Below are 24,702 nucleotides of genomic sequence, written 5' to 3'. Positions count from 1 at the left end.
TGCTACTCTGGCCACAAACAAAGGGAAGGTCACTTAAAGGATACAGCATGAGGATGATCTCCAGCACTGCCTGAGCCACGCCAAATGTGGACAAAGAGGCGTTTCCAATGCTTCGGTCCTGGATGATGGAGGGGAGGGGGGGTAATCAATCAATCAGCATTGTCACATACCAAACTTGTATAAAAACAGCACCAATTTGAAAAAAGTACAAGCAATGACAGAAATCCTGTAAAATAAGAAGACATTTTACAAAGAATTTTCCCAGTTGAGAAGGAAAGAATTAAACTGGCAAAGTAATGAATGGAAGAAGATGAAAGAAGCTGTTTGCAAATCACTGTCAATCATACAATATGTGAACAGGTGTTCAAACAAAAAGCACATTGCTTACGGTAAGACGAGTGTACAGTTTGAAAGCATGCCAAAAACATAAAAACAACAAAACAAATACTTAAGCAAATACACCAGACATCCACCCCCCTCAACCCCTAAACCCAGAGGTCTTTTGAAACTGGAGCATAAAAAAAAGACATATATCTACATACACTGCACATTCCAAGCATCTGTTTTGTCAAATGATAAATTTTGGCTTTTGTTGGACTTGGCACCAGGACTAATCCTCTTAAAAATCAGGGAATTGTGTGGAGCACCTACAAGACTTCATGGAACAAACTTGTTTAAAACCCCCCACAAGTGTTAGAAATTCACATCCTTTAAGGACTCATTTCAGATACATAACTATAGCAAACATAATAATTTAGCCCATGTATTTTACAGCAGATTACAATTACAATATATATTTTTTTTATTTCTCATCTCTTTAAGTAGCAGTAGATGCATATAGTTTTTATATGCAAGTATACCGCAATTAAAAAGCATCTCAACATACAATTGCATCAACATAAGAGTGCTGTTATTATTCTTGCAACTTTGAAAGTGTTTATTTTATTTTAGTTATATTTTTTAGTTAATAAATATATTCTAAAAGAGGCTGCAGAGAAAAAAAGGAAAGTATGGCAGGTTGTTTCATGCCTTGTAATGCAACTGTCATCATCAGGAGCTTACTGCAGAGCCATGGTGCAGTGCTCGTTCTCTCATACACAGAACTGGCAGATACCAGCTGATGTCATTTTTTTAATGCAGGGAGGGTAGGCATGCATTAAGACTGTGTGTGTACTTACAATATTTACGTATGTATGGCTCAAGATTGCCAGCTTTCACTGAGCATGGCTTGTCGACTCTTCTCATTCAGGTTGCAGGAATGGTGATGAAGTGCATGTTTTGTGTGTGCCTTACAGAATGCACAAAACGAGGTAGGAACACAAACACATAATTTGTTCAGACCTGGTATTGATGTGTGTCCTGGGTTTTCTGATCAAAAGTGGACTGCTTCAACTGCATCTGTTCACACATGGAATTATAATGTGTCCCCACATTTCAGTTATTCTGTATGTAAAGAAACATGTAGTCCATGTTACAGTGCACCCGTTCTGCATTGCAAAAATCAGGAAAGGCTGAAGGTAAGAGTGTATGAGCAGGCCTCCCCTTAATTCAATCTCGAGTAATGTCTGGGAAAATGCATTTAATTGCATTTCAATTCAAAACAATAGAAAAAGAAATAGAAAATATCCCTGGCCAAAAATGAACAGACCTAAAGTTAAATTGCTATTTTAAGTACTTTCACTAACAGCTCTGGCTCGTCTATTGGTCTCCAACATGTTACAGTACTTTTAACTTTTTTTTAATGTTTTCATCCACTCTCTTCATTAATAGGCATTAATATCTGACAGTAAGCCAGGGAGGATTCAGCCAGCAGCAGCTCTGAGTCTGGTCATGGACAAGAGGACCGAGGCTGTTGAGTGCTGTTGGACAGGGGAGGGGCCTGAGTCAGCACCATTGCTCACTGAGAAGAGTAAACGTTGCATGCTTTCACATCAGCCTCCAAAAGTCCAAAAGTTAATAAAGAATATTTGAACTTTAACAGGTTTGTGCCTTCAAGCCTCTAGTAATTGTCAAAAAATAGTGTCAAGTGTGATGACTAGCAAAAAAAGGGCCTCTGTAACACTTTTATTAGTCTCTCAGTGTTTGCTCATAAAGCTGTAAAATGCTGCATTTTTTGACAAAAAGAGTGTTAGCTTTACATCTTGTTTTACCTGCTTCTCCTCTCTGCTTCTCTTCCTCCTCTCTCCTTGTTCATCATCCTACTCTGTAAAGCTGAGCTGGACACTGCTCAGTATGCTAAGGACTGCAGCAGGATGCTTCATTGAAAAGGAAGACAAACATTGACAGGGAACTTCTGTTGTGTTCTCCTTCTATAACAATCAGCGTGTAAGGGCCTCATTTGACTTTCCCACAGTCTGAGTTTCTACCCTCTTAGTGGTGTGTCCAGACGTCAAACCAGACCTCTCCTTCAAATAACTTTCTCTTTAGAGTTCTGTCCTCATCTTTTCCAAATAGCGGGCAGAGGGAAATTTTGTGCCAGAGGGGGAGATTCTGAGAGTTGGAGTACAGATAAAACAAGGGAAAGGATGGATTTCATATCAGTATTGATTGTTTAAGAGGACAGGAAGCCCCTCTTCGTAGTTCTGTAAGATCATAGGTGTGGCATCCATCCAGCTCAGCAAAAACATAAACCATTTAGTGGGGCCATAGTATCAGGGAGGGCAACTTCAATCTACATGACAAGCATAATTTGGGGGAATTTCTGTAATGTGTCATGCCATAGAATACATCTCTGCTCAATAAAATAATTGGAATGTCGAGGGCTGCTCTGTCAGTTCCCCGCGAGACACAAAATAAAATGTGGGAGAAATAGGATACATTATGTTGCCCCTTTCCAGACAAGAATCCAACCACAAAAGTTCACACATACACTCACAAACACATACAAGCACACACATGTAACCACCTCGGTCACTGCCGATGAGATGAGATACAGAGAGCTTAAACAGGTTGCATGTTAGGTGGAGATGAGAATCTCAGCAAGCCATTCCACACTATTAGTCTGCTTCACAGAAAAGAGCCCTTCACTTGGCCTTGCCTACCTTTACAGTGAGGAGAAAAAGCAGCTTATTCAGTCACTATGGACATGAAACACGTAGCAAGCTCATTGAATGCGCACACTGCTGTGAAATGACTGAATGAGCTTCCAAAACAAAACCAGTAGCTCACGGCTACCTGATTAACATCTCGTCCAGCCTTTTCTTCCAACGTGCACCTGAGCATATCCGGAATTTGATTTATGTTACCGCCAGGGACATGGCAGGTCTGATAGGCAAGCTTTCCTGCAGTTTACATTCTCTGTGTGTGTGTGTGTGTGTGTGAGAGAGAGAGAGAGAGAGAGAGAGAGAGAGAGAGAGAGAGAGAGAGAGCTAAAAATGTACTGCAGTTAGAAGGCTTACTGTGGATCCCTTGGGCATGGCAGTCTCATCCACTAGAAGGTAGAGGATATTCAGTGCCACCATAATAACAGAGATTGTCTGCAGACACAGAGGAACATAAAGATTTAGTTACACATATAATTACAAGACGATTGATCAAATCCTCCAAGCATTCACCATCATAATATAATTGAATTGGAGGTTCCATGCTAATTAGCAAGTATGGTAAAGCAGAATAACTGTTTTGTAATTGTAACCTGCTCCAACATAGAGCTTTTCAAGACCTGAACAATGTTGGGGAGTGGGGGAAGGGGACTGATGCACGTGCCATGCCTTGCACATGGCCTCTTTGCCTTATTTAACAGTATCAGAAGACATAAATGGTATTCCCACACTATAATTTATTGAAAATCACAGTTTTTGTAGGTGGCTATTCAGCATTGTCTTAAACAACTATTAAATAAAAGTAGTTTTGCCACCCAGAATCTGTGGGAAAAGATGTGTTTTGAGGTACAGGGTTAGCCTCAGTGGCCACCAGCCAGACTGTATACAAGCAAACAATCTGAGTTTAATATTAGGTCAGTCTCAGCACTCACCGTTCCTGTGAGCAGGATCAGCATCACCATTGGATACAGCAAATTCTTCTCCCATCCTGATGCTTTCTTTCTTCTCTCTGAGAGTACGACAAACTATAAGGTCAATTACCTTAAGAAATAAATGTAAAAAAAAAAAAAAAACTCTTCAGTAACACTACTGATGAACTTAAGTCCTTCATTATAAACCAGTTTCTATAGTTAGTTAATAAAGATGTTCATCAAAGACAGCTACTGCAACCACAAGCCCTCTGGCTTTGTTTACAGGAATTGTACTGCTTGTTTTGGTAAAATACATCTTGAGTGTGTGTACCTAACACATCTAATCCGTTATCGCAACCATCCCGCCTCCAGGTAATATAAATTTCATAACCTTCAAAAATTATGCTCTTCCTCTTTAATTAGCCACACTCATCACTGCCTTAATTATTGGAAACAGTAATAAATGCAGGATAAAAAGAAATGAAACAAAATTAATTTAGTGATTTATATTTTGGTTGGAATATGCATGCGTGTGGTGGGCACTAATGTGACTCTTTTTTCCAAGCCAGATGAAACATTTCAATTTTATATCTACCTCATATTTCACCAGCTAATCAGTCATGTTTGTAGACACAGCTGACAGCTTGTAAACCACATGCACTATGTCTTCTAGACATCCACTGTCTACTTACATTGTGTATGTAACTGCCCTCTACTCTTTGCCATATTGACTTTCTTTCTCCATTTCCAACCTTGTTAGTCCTCTGTATTCTTAAAGTGTATTCAGCCTGCCTGCCCGAGAAGTTTGCCAAGTGCACTTTATATGCACCATCCTTCTAAATTAATGACATCACTAAAAGGCTTGCAACAATATAAAGTTTGCATCTTGTCCAATATCCTAAGTGCCTTTGTGCTCTCCTTCCCCCACCCTGTTCCCCAAAAGGCTTAGGCCTCATTTATAATATCCTAAAATGGATGGAAAATTATCAGGCAGTTTTGATCCAAGTCCAAATTAAGAAATTAAGGCAGATGAAGAGGGAGTGGCTGCTTGTCAGCAATATGTAAAAAGCTAATGTTTTTTGGCATATATCTCCATGGTAATTCAAGGTCTTAAAACAAAATACATCAACTCCATCATGAAATACAAACACTTACCCAGTTTATTCCTTTGATTCCTTATATTGTCCAAATCTTTATTGAGATGGTGAGTAAAGCCTCCTCGGAAGTAAGTGTGAGAGGATGATCCTGCGGACACAGACATAAAAGAAAAATAATAAATAAAAAACTGTTTGTTTAAATGCTGTAACTGTCTTTACTAATTACCAGCTAATTAATAGTTCTGTCTTGTTTTGTCCATGCCAAACTAAATAAGCTTGAATTAAATATTTGTCCTATTTGCTTTTTTACTTGATTATTGATATGTTAATGTCGATTTAAAAATTTAAAAATGGATTTCAGTATTAGTTAAAATGTTCAAAGGTAACATACTTTACTTTTTCCCTTTACTAAATATGAATACAGCATCTGCCAGATAAATTTAAACCTGTTCTAGCACTGCTCTCATGCACAGATAAATACACAAAAATCTTAATATCTCTGTTTTAGTCTTGCCTTAGCGTCTTTATTAAGAGATCCCATCAAAATAAGCACTCCGACTTGATACATAACATGTGATTTCAAACAAGTAAAAATAATCTCTTCTGTCAGAAGCTGTCTAGCACATGCCATGACTGGTTGAGTGGGCTGGATAAGACAGCTAGGGATTCTCCAGGAAAACCACAAGGCAAGCTCATTTAAGGCTAATTTATCTATTTTACTCTGTTTTCCTTCCAGCTTGACACACCAGCATAGAGGGCCCCTTGAAGCAAAATGGAAGACTATCCATTTGCATCCCCTTAGGTGATTGGCATATCAAGACCAATTAGTTCAGTGTTACACCGTTACTGCCGTGCAATAAAAATACCATCTTTCATCTTTGTTACAGGAGTGAAGGACCAATCACTTTGATCAGACCTTTCTTTTCCCTCAGTTATTATGACACGCCCTGTCTGGATGGGTTTAAGTAGGTGAAAGAGGTGAGATAGACAGAGAGTGTTAACAGGCTATGTCTAAGCCCTGGCAGGTACCTGCCTCAGGATCTGAACAGGGGGAAGTTTGAACCCTCTGAGCAAATGCAGTCACAACACAACAGGAAATGTCCCTGATAGTTCAATGGCTTTTTTCTCCAAAGACAACCTCAACATTTGGCCTCAGGATAGCCAAATCTGATCAGCCACAAGTCAGATGAATCACTGGTGAAATGAAAAATAGCTTCTTAATAGACACATAAAAAAAAAAGATTAAACCAAGGACAAAAACGTCACTTGTTCAAAGCAGTAAAGGGAAATGGTGAGAACTTCAACTGCAGTATCTTCAATGACATCATTCCATACTGAAGTTACATATATCCTTCTTCTCCCTCTGCTGGCACCGTCAAGTAAAAGACTGAGTTACAGCGAGGCAGAGATGCTGAGTGAGGTTTCTGGCAGCCAGGAGGGTTCAGAATAATTCAACATATCCTCTCCAACCTTCTCCACAGTGAAAAAAATGACGTCATGCACAAATATGCTAAACACCATGCTGAGACAACGGAGGCACTGGCAAGGTCATTATGCCGCATAGCATCTGGACAAGTGCTCCGTTTTCAGCAGATCAGGGTTTTAAAGGGGGCAGTCTGAACAAGTGTATGCATCATTTTGACTCTGCTGCAGCATATAGTGCATTTATATACCTTTACAAGAATATTATGCATTCAAATGTTCTTTAAAAGAAAAAAAACTAATTGATATATTTATGAATACTTTCATTCAAGAGGAAAACTATTTTTCCAAAGACAAAAAGAAACATGGAAGATAATAATTATGTTTCTTTGCTTATTAGAGTAGATTCTTCTTTATTGTCATTACACATATACAAGTACAAGGTAACAAAATGTAGTTTGGCATATAACCAGAAGTGCAACAGCAGCAAGTGCAAGATTTACAGTTTATACAAAGTATAATAGTAATAATAATACTAATAATACTAATAATAATACATTTTATTTGTGGGCACCTTTCTTGACACTCTAGGTCACTTTACAAGATAAAACACAACAACAAGAACAAATCAATAAATACACTCATAGATGATAGGATGATAAAAGGATGCATTAAACAAACAAAAAGAATGATATTATTATGTTATTATATATATAGTGTGGTATGTTGTAGGCATGAATACAAGTGGTTTGCTATAGACAAAGTTATGAACATATTTTACAGGTTATAATACACAGATTGAGGTGCAATGTACATACTATACTATACTTTACTGATAGTCATAATATGTGGTCTGCAGGGGGTCTGGGTGCGGTCTCCCTGTTGTCCCTGCCAAACCGAACATAAAAGTGATTTAGCTCGTTCTGTAACCATAACCATCTGTGGTTTTCGGGGTGGAGTTGTTGGGCTTGTAGTCACTCATGGCTTGAATGCCCTGCTACATCCGTCAGGGGTCGGAATTGAAAAAGTGTTCCTCTACCTTCCATTTGTAGCAGTGCTTGGCCTTGATGATGCCCCTCCTCAGGTTTGCCCTGGATGTGTTGTAGGCCTGTGAGTCACCTCATCTGAAGGCTATGTTGCAGGCCTTCAACAGGAGCCGCACCACCTTGTTCATCCAAGGCTTCTGATTTGGGTATGTGGTGATCTGCTTCCATGTTGTGACAATATTGATGGTGGTGTTGATATAGTCCAGCACAGAAGTGTAGGTGTCAATGTCTGTGTGAGAGCCACAGATCGCCTGAGAGGCAAACATATTCCAGTCCGTGTGTTGGAACTTGTTCTGAAGTACAGAGTTTGTCCCTGATGGCCAAACTTTGATGGTTTTTATTGATGGCTTCACCCGTTGGGTGAGTGGGGAGTACTTGGAGATGAGAAACAAAAGGAGGTGGTCTGACTGTCCCAGGTGGGGGAGGGGGGTCGCGGTGTAGGTCGCGGTGGATCATGTTTGTGTAAACATGATCCAAGGATTTGTGTCCGGTTGTTAATGTAGGAAACATGCTGGTGGAATATCATTAAGGTCTGGATTAGCACCAGCACAGATCCAATGTATCAGATGCATCCCCAAGAAAAAATACTTTGTTTAAGCGATACTGGATTATTGCTCTCTGGAAGCATTAAGACACTGGGTTTTATTACAGAAATAAAGAGGTTTACCTGATTAGACATTCATAAAAATAGACAAAATGGTCTGATTTGAACATTCAGTGAATGTTTCATTAATTATAATACAGCCACCACAAGGCCTCGAAACCAGATGGATGAATGTATACAGGGCTTCCTTATAAAAACACAAAAAAAATCCTTTAAAAAATATAAAAGTAAAAAGAGGTTAAGCTCTTTTTGCATTTGTTGTATGCCATGCTTAGGTCAGAAGTCTGCAGACATGGTGAGCATCAAAACAAACGGTGGCGACACTGAAGACTAAACTGTACATGCATGAAGTGTACAACTTGCATCACCTCATTGATGTTGTAATTGCTCGTTTTAATGACCCATTTAGCTTAGGTTTTTGTTGAGAAAAACCATCCTGCGTGCAAAGACATTTTGGACTTGTGGTGGACTGTTAATGCAATTTTCTGGAAAATTTGTAAGAAACAAAGCACACAAACAAAACACACAGTTAAGCTGCTGCCTCATGGTATTTGAATCTGTTTTCAACCCTTCTCTTTTGTGTGCAAGCCAACTTTAAGCAAGCAGCTGGTGGTTTGTCACTCATGGGAAACGACTAAAGACCAACATAGTGGCAATAACATAAAAGTTTGATCTATCAATATTTAGTGATCCATTTTCAAAAAAGAAAAAACACATTTATAAAAGAATTCAGATATGAAGGCCAGGTAACTTTTTTCTTTTGAAGTGGTATTTAAATTCAAAGAAACTAAAAACTTGACTGTAACAGAAGAGTTTATTTTGATTATAATGAACGTTTTCTTGCTTAAAAAAAAAATTAAATTAGTTACAAGATTTTAATCAATTGAACACTTGTTTATTAATCAGTTCATTTCTGTTTTTTAAACTGTAGGACAAAAGTTAAAATACCCAAAATAAAATCTCAAACCAAACTGCTGCAGTCCAGATATGGTATGGTTAACATGATTGCTACTTTAATTATGAACCCAATTAAAAACTGAATCATCATTCCACAAATGTTAGTAGTGAAATGTTGAAATAATTTTCTACCTATCATATGACAAATTTACTGAGTATTTGTGGCAACTTTAATAAAGAATTAGCATAATGTCAGGTACATCAACTAAATTTCCTGTTTTGTGATTTTGCAACCCAGAATTAATTTAAATTTAAATAGTGAAAACGGTTTCCTGTAATAGAGCATTTGCAGGTTATTAGGAAATTCTAAAAGGTCTGTCCGTAAAGATTATTTTTCCAGGGAAATATACACACATGGCTAATAAACAAGTTAAAACCACAATGCACTGATCCATATAATTTAAACTGCAAGCATTCCACTGCAAATGGGGAACTGAATGTAAAAGGAAGACAACAAAGGACCTGACATGTAAATAAACATGAATGCATCCACTGATGTGGCTCAACAGGCCACATCTACAAAATACAAATTGGATAAGAGGATAATCTATTAGAGAGGCTTGATGCAGAGAGGTGAAGCAAGAAGACAACACTGCTTATCTTTGGAGTGTGTCCTGTGAACTGTTCCTGAACTGTTTTCAACTTAATTCTCTCAGATCAAAGGAACACAACTTGAACCTTCGGTTTCACCTACATATGAGCATGTACAAGTATTCGCATGTGCATACCATACAGTATGTGCATAAAAAACATTTATGTCTGATAAGCAGGGGTTTAAATTCCACTGAACAAAATCTCTCATGTCCAATTCCCACCTTTAACAAGCACTGTGAACTGCAGCTTGGCTTCAGTCCACACACAGACATGTGTTGACCACTGCTATTTTTTTTTTTACTTCACAGTGACTTGCAAAGATCACACAGTTCTAGAGATGATAAGAAACAGATTCCAATTATTCTATGAGTTAGTTCAAAGCAGGGCAGTGAGGAATGAGCCCTAAGAGAAACCGTACGCATTGGTGGCAGTCTATGGAGAAGGCAGGCATAGCATTCTAAAACATACACTATCAGGGACTGATATCTCTCTTACCTTCCTGGTTTGAAAGGACGCTCGTCCTCTTCACTTACTCACATCTGTACACTTGGTTGCGTGCTTGAGTTAATATTAAAGTAGGTTTTGGGTAATGACTTCCTGCTTTTTGAGATAATTCAGTGTCAAGCAAGGATTTTGGGGAAAACAAATGGCTGGACATGAGACGGAAATGCAGGCTAAGAAAATAACATTTTTATCATCTTTCAACTCTTTAAACTTTCCCCTTTTGTGCACAAGTCTTAAGAACAGCACAATTCTCCTGGTCCCCTTTTAGAAGTCACTGAAAATTTACACTTTTATGTCAAAAGCAGTAAGCAACAAGTTCCATAAAAGATTTGATTTCCATCTTATTAGCCAGGCTACCATTCTGGGAATGACATTAATAGAGGCAATCATTTCACTAGCAGTGACAGTGACTCTGAAGCGTTGTTAACGGATCTTTAAGAAAAACCTCCTAACATAGTATGCATTCTGTGCCACAGTATTTGCTATGACCTTTAGCAGAAAGTTCTAAGAATGACACAGTTTTGGAAAAAACCAGTTTCATGTGTGTTTGAATTTTTGTGAATATCTATGTCTGCATGTGTCAAGCAGAATTTTCAATGCTAATTGAGTCCAGTGTGGCCTACTTTATCACACCCGATAGTGCAGTCAACCCTTACCCTTGCCTATAATGTGCCAACACGTCTCCCACAGACATACCGTTTAATTTCCTCTGAAGGGCTTCCTCCTGCAAATGGATGCAGTAAATCTGCTCATCCAGGTCCTCTAGGATCTAAAGGGGAGGGAGCGGAGTAGGAAAAGATGAAATGGGTTATAATTAGGCCCAAAGTGGGACTGGAACGATGGCAGATGGGAGGATGAGTTGGTGATGTATTTGTAGTCCTCTGTCATGCATTTAAATGGTCGACTGAGACCACTTTCAGTGCAGATGAGCAAGCTGTCATAGATCTGACTCTGATCTTTTAGCAATTAGGCTTTTATTCAAAACTATTCAGAAAAACCTTCACCAGTGACTTAACTTTCTATAACCATTTTACCATGTAAACACTTGATCTCTACTGGATGGCAAAAGCATAAACAATTTAATGAATGATTATAATAAGATAAGATAAGATAAGATAAGATAACTTGATTTTTGCCTGATAGTGCATATTCAAAGATAAAAAAATTTCATGCAGTACACACTTACTGTTGGCTTCACTAATAACTGGCCCATGACAGTGAACATCCTGGATAATCCCACAGGAGTACACACTACACAGAAAACAGAAAATAGTATAATTACCAGGTGAGATTAAGCCCAATAACATAAACCAGCTGAGGGCAATACACTAGAACCATTATGTTTGCCTCAGTGTGTATGGAATTGAATCAAACAGTTTACTCAGTAAAAGCAGTCCTCCCATCAGAGATATACAGGAATAGAGGTATGGCAGGTAGAATTCCCAAAGATCTACAAGAAAGATATATAAAAGAATAAAAAGGTTATTTTAGTATAGCAGACACAATTTTTCCTGTGTTCTTCAGGGATTAATACACAAGCCATCTTTCTGAACCTCTGTTATAAGCCAAGCCAGACTGCATTTCCATTCTAGTTCCTGATAACTCAAAGTTAAAGTTTCATAGTGAAAACATGAACACAGATGAGAAGTTTCATACAATTTTAACACCACAAAAAAATAAACGGCTACATTTTCTAAGGAAAAACTATAAATTAACCCCCCCCCCAAAAGGAGAATTAATTAAAATTACGTACCATAAAGGGACTCCATACTGGCTGCATCATTGTCAATTAGGGCTGATGCCACCCACACAATACCCAGAATGAGCAAAGCCAACAGGAAGAGCATCACAAAAGTCTCCAAAATTCGTGCCTTAATGCCCTAAAAGAGACACATACACATATAAGGAGGAAAAGTATTTAGATGAGGATGTAACATTCTAAATTATAACCGTAACATTATTAATGGGAATGCCATGGAAATCAGATTCACACCAAAAATATTTTTAAAGTTATTGTTCTTTAGGAAATTTATTTTGAATGATATATTAGAAATAATATATTGCATACTGGATTTAAGTGCCAAGTCTCCAGTTAATTAGAATAAGTTTTCATCAACAATGAAAGAACTGTAAATAAGCAGCACTTTGATATATAAAGGCCCAGCAGTGAGGCTTTTATTTCTTGGGTTTTAGTATTCATTTGTGCACAAAGGAGCTCACATCTTTAGACTAAGATGGTCCATTAAGATGAGAAGTAAAAAAGTTATGCAAATAAAGAATATAAGAAAATAAAGAGAGTGTATTACAGTGGAAAAACTAATATGCATAAAAATGTTCATAATCCAAAAACTGAAATTTATTTATGACAAAAGCTACGGGATAAATGCCAAACTATGCATCAAACTTCACTGACTGAAGCTTTTCTCATTCAGGAGATAACAAGTCTAAAAGTGCAGCCAAACCTTCATAAGAGATTTGAAAGGTAAAGAAATTGCCTATCCATGGTTAATAGGATTAATTATCTGCATTACACTTGCTGAAGACCATATGATGTCAGAAATCCTACTGTACAACAACAAGAGCTGAAGATGGTGGTAAAGGCTAGAGCACCACAACTGAATACACAAATAACTTCTTTCTATTTGTTTTTGTTTTGCATCAATTACTTTTTAACTTCTAAATTTTGGGCAAATGAGGCAGAAATTTTATGCGAATTTACTCACACTTTTCTATAAAACCAAATATACTGAAACAGAACTAGAAAAATAAATAAATAGCTGCCCAAATTCTTGTTACGGGTTTGACTTTACATTAAAATATTGTTAGGGGATAAAATTTCCTACACTTAATATCCAAATTTTAGATAAACTTTGATTAACTCTCAACTGGAAATCACTTTCCTGCCCCCAGTTATATAAAACAGCATCACTTCCACCCAATACACAAACATAGCATAAAGGCTCCCATGGTCTTGTGTGTAAAACAGCTCTTTTATATACACATATTGTGGTCTATAAAAAGGGTCCAACAGTGGCTGGTAGTGGCAGAGGTGAAATTAAAAAGAGGAGGGGGGGTTGCTGTAAGGAGCATGGTGGTTGGCCGGTTCAGCTACTGTCTGCGATCAAGAGCAGATCCCCCATCTGTGGGCGATTAGCAGCTCCTTTAGCACCACAGTCACGTCCTAGCCTGTGCAGATGAGGAGGTTTTGGGGTAATTTGGGTTTTCCGGGTCACAAACTGCTGAGTGGTTAATAAAGTCCTTCTCTACCTGTTCACACAGTTTTCATAACCTCCCTCCCCGGCAGGAGAGCCAAGCTGTCTAGCACGATAAGCTAGGTGCTCTCATACACATCAGGTAGGCGGCCAGGCATGGGATAACAAGGCTTCTCTGCTTTGTGAGCATGGTTTAAATTGGGTACATGTGACCAATTTGTTACCAACTAACATAATGGCTGTGTGGTTGCTGTTCAGTATTTGCCAACAAGTACATGAAGGGGGTCCCTCTTTGAAAGTTTCCCCTGTTAATCAAGTAGCCCCTTCACAGCGTGGAGATGGATTTAACCATACCAAGCTCACTTCCAAATACTGCTCCAAAACACCTGTCCTTAAACATCTGCATTTCAAATTGTATCACTGTTTAACCGCCATCTTCACTCCATGGTATAAGTTTCCTATAATTCACTTTCAAGTTCTTGATCAATTCAATTTCAACCCATTGACACTGATCTATTTAGTCGACATTTACAATAGTAGAAGAGACTTAAAAATGAAGACTTATTCACTGTGGTGAAAATCCCCTGTAGCATCCTTGTGCCATTATTGAGCAATTACATGCCTCTCACCTCTTCTCGTAGTGTTATTCTGAAAAAGCCTCAGTAAGTGTAGAAATTTCTAGCACAGTAAAGAGGGAAATGGGCAGGGTCTAGAGTGCCCCGATGTGGCTATTATAGACACTGCAGCCTAATTACAGATAATGACAGAGAGAAACCTTTGCTCTGCATGGAAAAAACAAAACAAAAAAACTAAACCCTCGATGAAGTATTATGAATCTACAAACATACCAGTCATTACGATGGTAGCCAATAACACAGTAATAATGTTTGTGATATTATGTCAGAAACCTACAATAAATTCCTAATTCAATACAGATTAAAGCTTCTCAAACATATCCACAAATCTAACAAACAAATTAATCTGATTGTTTCACTTTCCTCTGCACACTCACACACTCCAAGTACATTATACAGGTGCTATAATCTACCATCTCAAAGCCATGCATTGTGGAAAAACACTTAATACTGCTGGATGCGTTTTTAAAAAAATAAAATAAAATAAAATAAAAAATGCAAAGGTATAAGAAAGGAGATGGAAGAGAGAAATAAAGATAGGGAACAACAGAGAAAGACTGAGGAGGAGAAGAGTCGAAGTCTAAGCAAATCTCATTCCCCGGAGATAACAGAGGTGAGAGAGGATTGCTTTCAGGGACTTCAGCCACGTCCCACACCAGCTCTCTTAAGGATGCATCAGAACAAGCAGAACCGACAGGCAGGACATGTGTCCACACAGCACACCAGTCCACCTTAACAAGCTGCCCATGCCATGCCGAAGGTATATTCCCTTTAGATAGGTCTCTCAATCATTTATAAGACTCAAATCCTTCCACATTCAGATCATTTAGGGCAAAGGCATTGTTCATTGCCTCCTTTACTATCAGCACTAGTTCTTGAATGACGTTTGACTAAAGAAGAGAAAGGGGGCAGCTGAACTGAGATGCCTTATTGAGTTAAATAATCCACCTACATCCATGGCGTTACATATTCAAAGTTCTGTCAACACTTACTTATTCTTCAAAGGGAAGAATCTGAGCCTTTGTTCACAATCACAAAAGGTAAGAAAATAAGTATAGTATATAAATAGAAAAAAGTTCCAACTGAGTCATCATCAATGATCAAAGATTTAGGTTGTCAACTGGTGAAGGCACCAAAAAAAAAAGAGAAAAAAAAACTTGTGCCTTGGCATCCAGAGAGCCCGCTGAAAGTTTCTATTCTTGCCATTCTAAATGTGTAACTACCTCTAAATATAGCAGCTCTAAAATATTCAGCATCCCCTGATCCTCACACCGACCGCGAGTGAGGGTCTGGTTAACTGCAGATTTGCTCAAACCAGACTGAAGAGATTTCCAAGAAATATGTGGAGTGGCCAGAGCAACAACTTCACATGTAGCAGCAAAACATAAATGCATGAATGTATGTATGCACAGGCAGACACACACACACAGCCAGACTTGTAAATCAACCTCCAAATCCACCCAGCTTCAATAAGTGGGACTGGAAACAGTTTGCAGGCTTTCTATCTAGCCTGTACTGCAGACTAACTGAAGCACAGCTGCCAGCTAATACTGTACTTTCAACAGATGAATCTAGCAAAGAGATGAGTTCTCCTCTGGAAACAAAATGCAGGGAAAGTGTAAGAATTACATTTGTTTGTTTGAGTTATATTAAAGAAAACAGACAAAGGAAGAGAGTTGCACAGGAGCTTCCTAGTTGCTGCCATCAATCCTTAGCAGGTCAGCAGGTGGTGGCAGAGATCATCCTGCGCACCATCCCTCTGCTGACTGTCAGGGAAGCGTGCAACATGGGCCAAGAGCGTAATAAGTGAGGAAGGGGGCAGGGCCTTTTACACTCTCTAGCAAAAAGACTGCTCTCTTTGCTAAAGACATGCCAGATGCTCAGGGACCTTATTAGCGTATCCTTCAACCAGTCAGCTGCAATGCAATGACCGTGTCAAAGACAGAAAGCAGAAAAGAGGGACACTCCCCTGTAAAGCTGTGCAATGAACTTCTAAAGACTCTTTAGACTTCTTAATAAAGCCTAAATGACATAGGAGCATGGAAAATGAATGACTGCTGTGTTTCCATTACTGATTCTATTTGAAGTGAGTCAGAAAACAGAGTTGTTCACACGAACGGGACCAAACTTCAATTCTTTTTTTGTTCAGTCTTAATTTCTCTAACTTGCTATGACATCATTGTGCTAGGTCAGAGCGGTTAGATTGAATCTTTAAATGATGAATAAATACAAATGTCACTCTTTCTTCTGACTTTTGTTTTCCTTTTTCCAAGCAACAGATAGGGACCAATTTAATCTTTTGACCCAACAAAATAATCTACATTATCTACTCTAACCTAGTTCAAGTCATATAAATAAAATGGTGTAATCTATTCCACACAAATGACATTCCGCCTTAACAAGAAGGCCCAGAATTGGTTAAGTTTTGCAACATTTCACTAAGTTTAGAAAAACTGAGTCATGAGAAGAGGGGAAAATCTTGCTTGTTCTTTTTAAAATTCCCAACTCAAGCTAATATGTTGCTGTGGTAACGAACATTGTAACAGGCAGCTTTACGGAGACACTGTGACCTTAAAGGAAGGTATGCAAACACCACTTTATATTCTCCGGCTAGCCCTGCCAGAAAGAAGGCCTGGGAAAAATGTCTGCATGTGCAGGAGATTTGAAATAAATATCCAGCCCTCTATTGTGGAGCTTCAACAAAGAAGAGTATCTTAGTAACACCAAGCTGGTTTTCTCGGCGAGACGTTTTCTCTCCTCTCCACCTCCTCCTCCTCCACAATAAACACACTTCTCATCATCAGCGGGTTAAGGCTTAGGATGAGATTGATGAGGAGTTTCTTTAACTACCAGATGAAACCTGTTGGCCCTTTGCTGGGTCAGTCATGGGGTCAGACTCGTTCCAACTCGTTTCAGGATCAAACACATTTCAATACTGGGTAAGACTAAAGACTATTCACTCCAAAGCATACTTGCCACATTTTACATTGTGTCTTTGTACAAAGCCAACGTCTAAAAGATAATTAATTAAAAACGTGTGTATGTTTTAATCATCCTAAGTTTATAATAGTTGTCAGTAACTGAAGCGGTGTTGCTAAATAAATTCTTTTAGATGGAGATAAAAAAACAGAAAGCACACTAGAAATAGACAAAGAAGTTGTCTGTCAAAAATGTCCCTTTTTTACCTTGTTTTCCATATTTGAGTAAATATAGCTTCAAGATATAACACTTGTGTATTTCTTAAGATGATTGACATACCTTAGAAGACTGAACAAAGGCTTATGGAGACGTCTTCATAGTTTAGAACAAGCTGATCGTCTCTATAAGGATGACATGGGTGGCTACCATTATAATGCCATCTACTGGTAGTGTGTAGTTAACTATAACAAATTAAATCTAAGCAGAAAAACAGAAAATTAGGCTTAAAGTCTTTAAAGTAGACATTTTTATCTGACTCCCAATGCTTAAAAACATCAACAGAAAAAAAAATTGGGACTAAGAAAACATTTAATGTGTAAGAGAAAGCAGCACAACTAGATCATAGTATAGGTGTCTCTAAATATGATCAGAAACTAACAAACTACTCAACCTCTGGCGGCCTCAATGATGCGGCTCTTCTGTAAGGATTTGAGAAAAGAGCCGTAAAGTGGGAGACATTTTACAGCGGCAAATAAAGCTAGATCATAACATCTGACATCGAGACCCCAAGTCCTTCTGATTCATCCACAATTTGGACAATTTGTTAAACTATTAATCACCCAGGTGACAGAGCCTCTAAAGAGTTGAGCATTAAAGAAAGAAAACATTTAAAAATACATCCACATTTCCATCCTTATTCTGTTGGCGTCTTTTAGCACATCGTCAAAAGTAAACACAGCCACATGAAAAGGCTGACTAACAACATTAGTAGTGAAATTCATCATTTTACTTCATTTCCGCAGTCAAAGGGAACTCAGTGTTGCAGCATTAGCCCAGGAGGTTAAAATGCCACATAAAACCTTATGGCATCGTGGTCCAATGCTGTTATTGGACAAAAGGATAATATCCCATTATAAAAACTGATACCTGTGTTTTACGTTCTTCTGTCTGTCATATCATTCCCTCTACAGGTTGCTTTAGTTGTTTTGTTTTTTTGTTGGTGAAACAAGATTGTCACCACTTTTTCCCTCGCTTCTTTAGCACACACAAAATATAAACCTAGAAGTGAAGCTCAACACTGAACAGTGCTTCCTCTGAGCAATTTTATAGAAGCTATGTAGCAAGAAACAGTCTTGCTGTAATGAAAAAGAACAAAAAGGAGAAATGTGAAAGAGGCCCTCATCCTGCTTCCTACACATCAGGGCCTGCCCTCTACTGAAGAAATCCAACCGAAACAAATTAGTTGACTGAGGAAGAAAAGAACTGGCTATACACACTACAGTACAGACTAATTTTTATGTGCTTTTGCCAGGAGGGACATAAACCAGAGAGGTTTCAAACTGTGACACAGGATAAAGGTGTATTAAAAGTAAATCTTTCCCCCTCTATTTTGCAAGGCTCTATTGTCCTGTCATGTTGCTGCGACTTTATGGACTTTTGGAACACGAGCCCCTAGCCTCTTTTTTGGGGGGGAGGGGGGAGGTTGGGGGGAGTGGGGAGGGGGAGGGGGGTAATCAATTAAACAAGGAAGTTCGCTGAGCCTTACAACTCGATTATTAGCCTGTGCTTTTGAAGTTTTATTTTAGGGGGCTGGGGAGCGGGTGACAAGGAATCAGGCTTTAAATCAGTGGGGCCGATGCAGCAGTGTTGAAGCGTTTGCAGCCTACGGCCTTATTGAAAGGGTTTGTCAGGATGTGGCACTGAGCGAAGACCAGATTCAGACTTTCATGGTTAATGAGCTTTCTGCGGTGGCAGTTACAGTCCGTGGCGTGAGTCAAGGAGAGGGCAAGCCTAAGCACCTGCTGCTGCTTTGGTTATAGAGAGGAAACCTCTTGCACAAGGAGCAATGTTTTAATATCAAAAGATATAAAGTTATATATTTCTAAATTCCAATTTTATTAACAGATTCTTTTTATTTTTAAATGGCAGGCTTTGCATCTCACTGGTGTGTTATAAAGCAATGTAATAATCACATTCCAGAGATTTCATCTTTGTAATGATTCTGGTTGTAGATTTTGCCCCAAAGTTTTGTGTAAATTCTGTTTTATTAAATTTAATCAGTATAAATTATATGAACAAGTGTTAAGACAGGTAGGAAATGTCATATTTATTAAGAGTTAGGATTTGTACCTTTTTTGATCCCGCAAATCCCTCAGACTCCAAAAAAAAATAGGCAAATGGCATCAGGACGAAGAGGCAAAGATTGGAGAACAGTGACACCAGGTTCCACAAACCTGCAGGAACCATACATATCAGAACAGCACACAGAGCAGGACACAGTTATAAATATATCACAAACAATCATTTCTTTTACTTTTAGTGACAATTTTGTATTTTTGCTGATTTTCTTGAATTACTATAAAGTGGTTATAAGGTTTTTATTATGTGTCTTGACAATTTCTAACTCATGGTCTCTACTGCCATCTGGTGGATGTCCAAACCCCCACAGACGTATTAAAACGTAATGAACTCTGAAGTCTAAAGAGCCTGCTTGAATTTCAGTACACAAAGAATCACATGATGTATCAGATTTGTGGTGCCACTGCAATTGAAACAGATTTGAAGGAACCAAATGGGCTGCTCGTGACGTGTCTGGTATATAGCTGATAACAGAGTAGAAAAATCTCTGTCAATCAAAGTAAACAAATCAGTATATTCAAAAGCAGTCTTACATTTTATCATCCAGTTCATTTGGCTTGATAACTTGCACAAGACTTTAGCACAATTAAAGAATGGATTGTTAAAATTATTTTTTTTATAATAATAATAATAATAATATTTGTCACATTCAAGCCTTTCCAAAAGAGTTAACTCAGTGTTTAAGTAAATAACAGTGTTTGAAACATCCCAGGGACGCCACGTTTGTCAGATTGTAGAAGAGAGCAACAACAGGTTAAGACGTGAGGTAAGATCAAAAATAAGTTTAAGACTCTAAATTCATGAAGACTTTAAAGAAAAATTTTCTGAAGTTCCGACTGGGAAAAAAAACTATATGGTTCAAAAATATATTTTTACTTTATATTTAAAAACACAAGATGGCAATCAATGACATGAACAAGCACAGGGAACTACTGGTTTTGCCATTAGCATGAGTAGTGTGTGAATAACTTTCACTGCCAGAAGGGCGAGACAAAAATGGAACTGATGTAGTTCTGCAAACCTTGTACTACTAAAAATCTCCACAAAAAATAAATATGTTACTTTATAACATGCAGCAGTGGAAGCATGACTGTTGTGATCTGTTTTGTACGGTATGACACTCACTTTACTGGGCAAAAACAAACATTTGCAATTCCAGACAATTAAGTAGAGACTCTAAAAAAAACAAAAAATATATTTAACAGACAGACTTACAGACTCTGAACTACTGACCGTGAATGAGGGAGCCATTGAGCCACTGAATGTAATAGTTTCTTGGGAAGGACAGGAGGATCTCATTGCTAATGATTGAGAAAGGCAACAGGAAGACGGCACCACCAGACACTGCCAGCGTGAAGGTGCACAGATATAATCTGCAAATAAGATCAAACACATTTAATCAGACAAAAGCACAAACATTTAAAATGTTTAGAGAAAATCCAGATGAAAATGAATGCATGCACATTTTCAAGCAAGTCATACCTTTTATAAAAAATAATGTTACAGCTTTTAACCCCATAGTGATGTAATTCTTTAACATGTGATACTCTTTTTAACCTATGTCACTAGTTATTGGTAAAAGCTTCACTAATACTTTTCTTCTTATTCTGGTCATTTTTTTCTAGATGAACTGATTATGTAAATAACTGAATTAGAATTATATTTTGGGCTTCCTAATTAGTAAATCCTGTTAAATAATGTGATGTTTTCATGTTTTACTTTCCTATATCAGCAGAATAATGTATTATATTTATATTTAAGAAAGTGTTCATTCTAATAATAAAAAAAAAAGTTCTCTTGTTTCAGTCTCAACTAACCACGGTAGACAGTCTGCAAAATAGCTCATAGTTAAGTTCTTGCTAAAATTTAAATAAATATCTTGCTGTACAAAGAAATAAACTGAAATCATCATCACTCACGATATCCTGTTGACAACAGCATCTTCATCCTCATGGTCATCTGGAAAGAAGACATCATCACTTAATAATAATGTAAGATGGTGAATGAGTGAAGATCTGTGATTAAATTATCCTCTTTACATATCACACCATACCATGGAAAGAAATCACAACATTTTTAAATGCAGAAAATCAGCGTAGCTCAAAGGTAATTCGAATATCAATAATGTTTATGACACCAAGTGTGTTAGAGAGAAGGGGAAAAAAGTTAACGTTGGCAAACAATCACTAAATCTTTTTTCATCATCTATTAAATATAACACTGATCCTGAGCTAATAATTAGAGCAGCGAATAGCTCTTACTAAAGACAATAAAAGAAAAGAAAAGAAAAATAACATACTAATTTTATTATATTAGAGAAAATAAAGCAATCTGAAACATTCCTAAAAAAACAAAACAATAAAAATACAACTATAACAATATACAGTCACTAGCATAATTTTCCCCAACAGTGGGGACTGAATAATTTTGTTGATGACTGCAGGGTCTTAAATGACAGCACGAGGTACATGTCATACTTTGTTTACTATATATGATTTTACAATTTTGTACAGTAAACAAACGTGTTAGGCCACTCACAGCTTGGTGTGAAAAGGAATAACCCAGCTTTCTATACTCCAAATCTTTAGCAGGGACTTCTACAGCAGATTTTGGTCTACTTCTAAACTGAGACAGGGGAACAGGAGACCTGGAGTACTATATTTATCCTGGAAAAAAATGAGATACAGTTCATAATGTCTGATGTGGTCCTTTGTTTTCATGTATGTTCTGCTGCTTTTTTAACTCTGGTTAGATATTTGTTTGTTTGTTTTTTTTTTCTTTTTCATATTCTCTATGGTAAGATCAGAGAGCATTTTCTCCTCAGTTAAGCCATGAAGAAATAAACGGTCCTTCAGAAAACATTTTTTACCTGAGTCTTATTTAAAAACATCTTCCTAACATTTAAAAATTTTCTGAAAAACTGGACATAACTGTTATTTCTCAGCATCTAGCACAGATTGCTACAAGACATAACTATTTGACAGCTTCAACTTTTTGCTTTTATTGTAATTTTATTTGCCTTTGATTGAATGTTCATTAGCTGAAAATGATCATTCACATGACAGAAGATGTGCTCGGATCACACCATAGTAGAAAGAAAACATTGCTTATGCTCCACCAAGGATATGAATTTTTATGTTGCACAATGTCCCAATGTGTTTCAAATGCTGAATGAAACTATTTTTATTTGTTTACTTGTTATGATTCAAACTTTGCTCAACAGGTTATGGGAGGATTAATCAAATACTTTTACTGTGACCAATTGTATTCATGCTACCACACCCCTGAAAGCAATGAAGGGTGGGTACAGGTCATAGTGATGCAGCTTAGCAAATTGCTTGAGAGGCATAGCTTTAGTCTGTCTCACATGCACCTTAAGCCTTCTTGACTGACTTTTTTTTTTAGTCTAAACACAATGAGGAGTTGTGTCTGTGTGTAAACACAGCATAAACAGAGAGATAACAAAGTCTCCACAATGATCAGTGTGAAAATACTTCCACCACTCCCATCTAAGTGTAACAGATCCTTCAAGTCCTGGTTTTAATGCAGATATGTGATCTGAGTCTGACAAGTGTTCCTGGGACAGGATAAATCAGATTTTACAGAACACTTACCAGTCTTCCTCTTGTATCTGGTTATGATACAGTAGGACACAATGTAGAGGACGGCAAACAGGAGAAAGCAAATCTGAAAAAAAGACATTAAGAGGATTAATTTAGACTGGAGATAGATCAGAACATTGATAATACCATTTGTTTATGACTAGAAGACTTAAATGTTGCATTTACAACATTTATTATTTAATAAACTGATTTCATATCCAGTTGTGACTCTGGGTCTTTCTACCTCATGATGAGAATGGATATTTATTGACTCTGAATATTTTATCTTACCCATGCAACATCTAATAACACAAGGAATAAATATTAATGATTGATTAGCAATCCATGTTGTCATACTGCCTGGTCTTTTTCCTAGTTGTTGTTGACACAAGCACATCACAGCTGGAGGCTTTCTGCAGTAGATGCACTCTCCCAGCTGGAAATGGAAGTCAGGAGATGGGACCTGCTGTCTATACAATGCAGCTTTTTTTCTTATTTTACAAAACACTGGGAATAGCAGATGAGGCTCATTATTGTTGTATTATTGAGTATTGTGTGTATCTGTAAGTATTCACAATAGTGGAGAGCAAGTGGAAAGCAATATAAATAAACATAGACAAAAAAAAAAGTTGTATTTTTATCTTTATTATTTTCTTTGTTTAACATAGACATGACAAAAATTACTGGAAGCCCTGGACTATCTCATCAGTGATATGAGATTTTAAAAGGGGGCCCGGGTGGAAAGTCTGCAGCGAATATAGTGGACATTTGTGTTTTTAAATGCCACTGCTTAGGAACATTTCTACAAATTTCAGGTCTCCTGTGCATGTGCAAAAGAGTCTCATCACTGATAGAGATTCTTAGCTGAGAGGAAACATAGTATTATATAATTATTATATTTTATTGTGATATTATGATTTTAAAAAAGTAGAAACGTTCCTATTGATCAACTTCTTTCTGATATGACCCATTTATGTGATTTTAATTGAGAATGGCATCATAGTTTTCAGCATTGTCCGATAACATTTATTAGGTAATCACATTCAAAACAAGCTGGATGGTCTTACAGAAAGATCATATTCCACATTCCTTTCTTCTACTGGGACAGTGACAAGGATGTAACTAATGTTAGAAGCTCCCTCTTCAGCACTTTGCACCCTGTCAACACTACACAAATCATGGTAGAGCTGGGATTATGAGATGACTCAGCCAGGCTGTATAGGTTTCAGACATAGAAAGTAATAACACACCTCCTCAGTTAATCTAGGAGTAATATATGTCAACTGTAGAAAAACAGTTTTCCTAGTACATTCAGTCACGATCCCAGTGAAAGCCTTCTGCACATTTGAAGCTACAGACCTTGCGTTGACACTGGCTGAAGCCAAATGATGTCCACTAAGGGGCAAACCCAGAATAACACAGAAATCAGGTGCACAGTGCTGATAAACTGGCACACACAAAAAGACACAACAGCTTTAGGGAGATAACAGCAAGCACACCAGTGACACAGCTGCAACAGGCATAGTTATCATCAGGTTCCCCCTCAAAAAATTCACACACTAAACAAAGGTAAACGGCACGTAATCAGTAAGACTTGTTCCAAGGAGTTTGCAAACATTACTAACAAACATAGCAACAGTTTTTCACACATTTATAAAACATGAACTCAAGTTGAAACAGGGGTCAGAATTGTTTTTTTGTGAGATAATCTATTCAAGTCTAACCTTTTGAATGTTTGGATGACACCACATAGTCACTGGAAGTAAAGCATGTGACAAAATACATGGGGGACAAATCATT

General features: G+C 37.6%; 1 protein-coding gene across 1 annotated transcript in view; it reads right to left on the bottom strand.

The window, feature by feature from the left end:
- lmbr1 (limb development membrane protein 1) overlaps positions 1-24,702 on the bottom strand; it is a 34,787-nt gene that overhangs the window by 7,923 nt on the left and 2,162 nt on the right. The window contains exons 2-13 of the mRNA XM_041967539.1: positions 22,915-22,987; positions 21,220-21,259; positions 20,534-20,673; positions 19,292-19,395; positions 11,930-12,056; positions 11,558-11,626; positions 11,363-11,427; positions 10,873-10,945; positions 5,108-5,197; positions 3,974-4,050; positions 3,399-3,476; positions 45-118 (exon numbers count right to left, since the gene is read on the bottom strand). Of these exons, the coding sequence (XP_041823473.1) occupies positions 45-118; positions 3,399-3,476; positions 3,974-4,050; positions 5,108-5,197; positions 10,873-10,945; positions 11,363-11,427; positions 11,558-11,626; positions 11,930-12,056; positions 19,292-19,395; positions 20,534-20,673; positions 21,220-21,259; positions 22,915-22,987 (1,010 nt within the window). The remainder of the gene's footprint in view (positions 1-44; positions 119-3,398; positions 3,477-3,973; positions 4,051-5,107; positions 5,198-10,872; positions 10,946-11,362; positions 11,428-11,557; positions 11,627-11,929; positions 12,057-19,291; positions 19,396-20,533; positions 20,674-21,219; positions 21,260-22,914; positions 22,988-24,702) is intronic.

The sequence above is a fragment of the Melanotaenia boesemani genome, chromosome 18 (genome assembly GCF_017639745.1).
Source record: "Melanotaenia boesemani isolate fMelBoe1 chromosome 18, fMelBoe1.pri, whole genome shotgun sequence".
Taxonomy (NCBI): Eukaryota; Metazoa; Chordata; class Actinopteri; order Atheriniformes; family Melanotaeniidae; genus Melanotaenia; species Melanotaenia boesemani.
Note: the sequence above shows the minus strand (reverse complement) of the source record. Positions and strands in the feature narration are given on the sequence as shown.